We start from the raw sequence: 914 nt of genomic DNA, 5'->3' as shown, positions 1-914 counted from the left end.
CCACTACATCCTATCGTTACGGTTGTCACAATAGGTCACGATAGTGCCAAAAGCCAGAAGTTGCTCATATCAAGCGTCCAAATAACGCATCTGCCTGACAGAATTTTGAGGAACATTATGCTCTACGCCGAACGTCAGTTATAATCTCCCGTTGAATCATTCGATGTCCACCTCCCGGTTGGCTACATTATGAGTTGGACGACGTAAAAAACTTTCACTCGTTGGGCGGCACTATGCCCCCGGTATCATTGGCTGTATAAAACAACCAATTCTGCTGGATAGTCCCTTATACCAGGATGCCTGCTGCGCAATCAGCAGGTTTGTTGCGATTTCGGTGGCCACATCAATCAGCATAAAACTTTCGAGACATCTGTTATCAAAGCATGAACGCACCTTATTATCCGTCCGCCAAAACTGTCTCTCCAAACCTTACAACATTCACCCGTCGCTGTAACGTGGCGCATATATCTCTTGAAACCATGTGAATTGCCACTAATGGTGCAAATCGGCAAACATCTTTCGGATCTATAAGGACCCTGGACTGAATTCATCAAGCGCACATTCGTCAGTGCCAATAGAACCACCGAGCTACGCTAAAATTCCCCACAAGTACGGCGACTTTCTATGAATCATATCACAAGCTTAAAGGTGATATGTTTCACTGTGACAGCAATTTCGGGGCTTGAGTTGAATTCCGAATAAAAATATGGTGGCCGTCATCGTCGCCGACAGAATAACCATCACATTTGAACACTAATGCCACAGCGCAGTCCAACCTCAAGCAGAGTGCTGGTTCTGGGGTTCTCTAAAGTTGCCCAGACAGAATATCCAGTCTGGCTTCGAACCACGGAAATATTTCGCGCATTAACCACTTAGTTTACTGATATGCTCGTGCTCAGTGCTCTGGAAGTGTG

The 914-nt window shown here is 45.8% G+C and overlaps 1 protein-coding gene across 1 annotated transcript in view; it reads left to right on the top strand.

Annotated features, from left to right (window-relative positions):
• Window positions 1–296: 296 nt before the first annotated feature.
• T265_01747 (hypothetical protein) overlaps window positions 297–914 on the top strand; it is a gene marked incomplete at both ends in the record, with an annotated part of 46757 nt that continues 46139 nt past the window's right edge. The window contains one exon of the mRNA XM_009165837.1: window positions 297–318. Coding sequence (XP_009164101.1) covers window positions 297–318 — 22 coding nt within the window. The remainder of the gene's footprint in view (window positions 319–914) is intronic.

The sequence above is a fragment of the Opisthorchis viverrini genome, assembly GCF_000715545.1.
Source record: "Opisthorchis viverrini unplaced genomic scaffold opera_v5_19, whole genome shotgun sequence".
Lineage (NCBI taxonomy): Eukaryota > Metazoa > Platyhelminthes > Trematoda > Opisthorchiida > Opisthorchiidae > Opisthorchis > Opisthorchis viverrini.
This window is presented reverse-complemented; position numbering and strand designations above follow the sequence as displayed.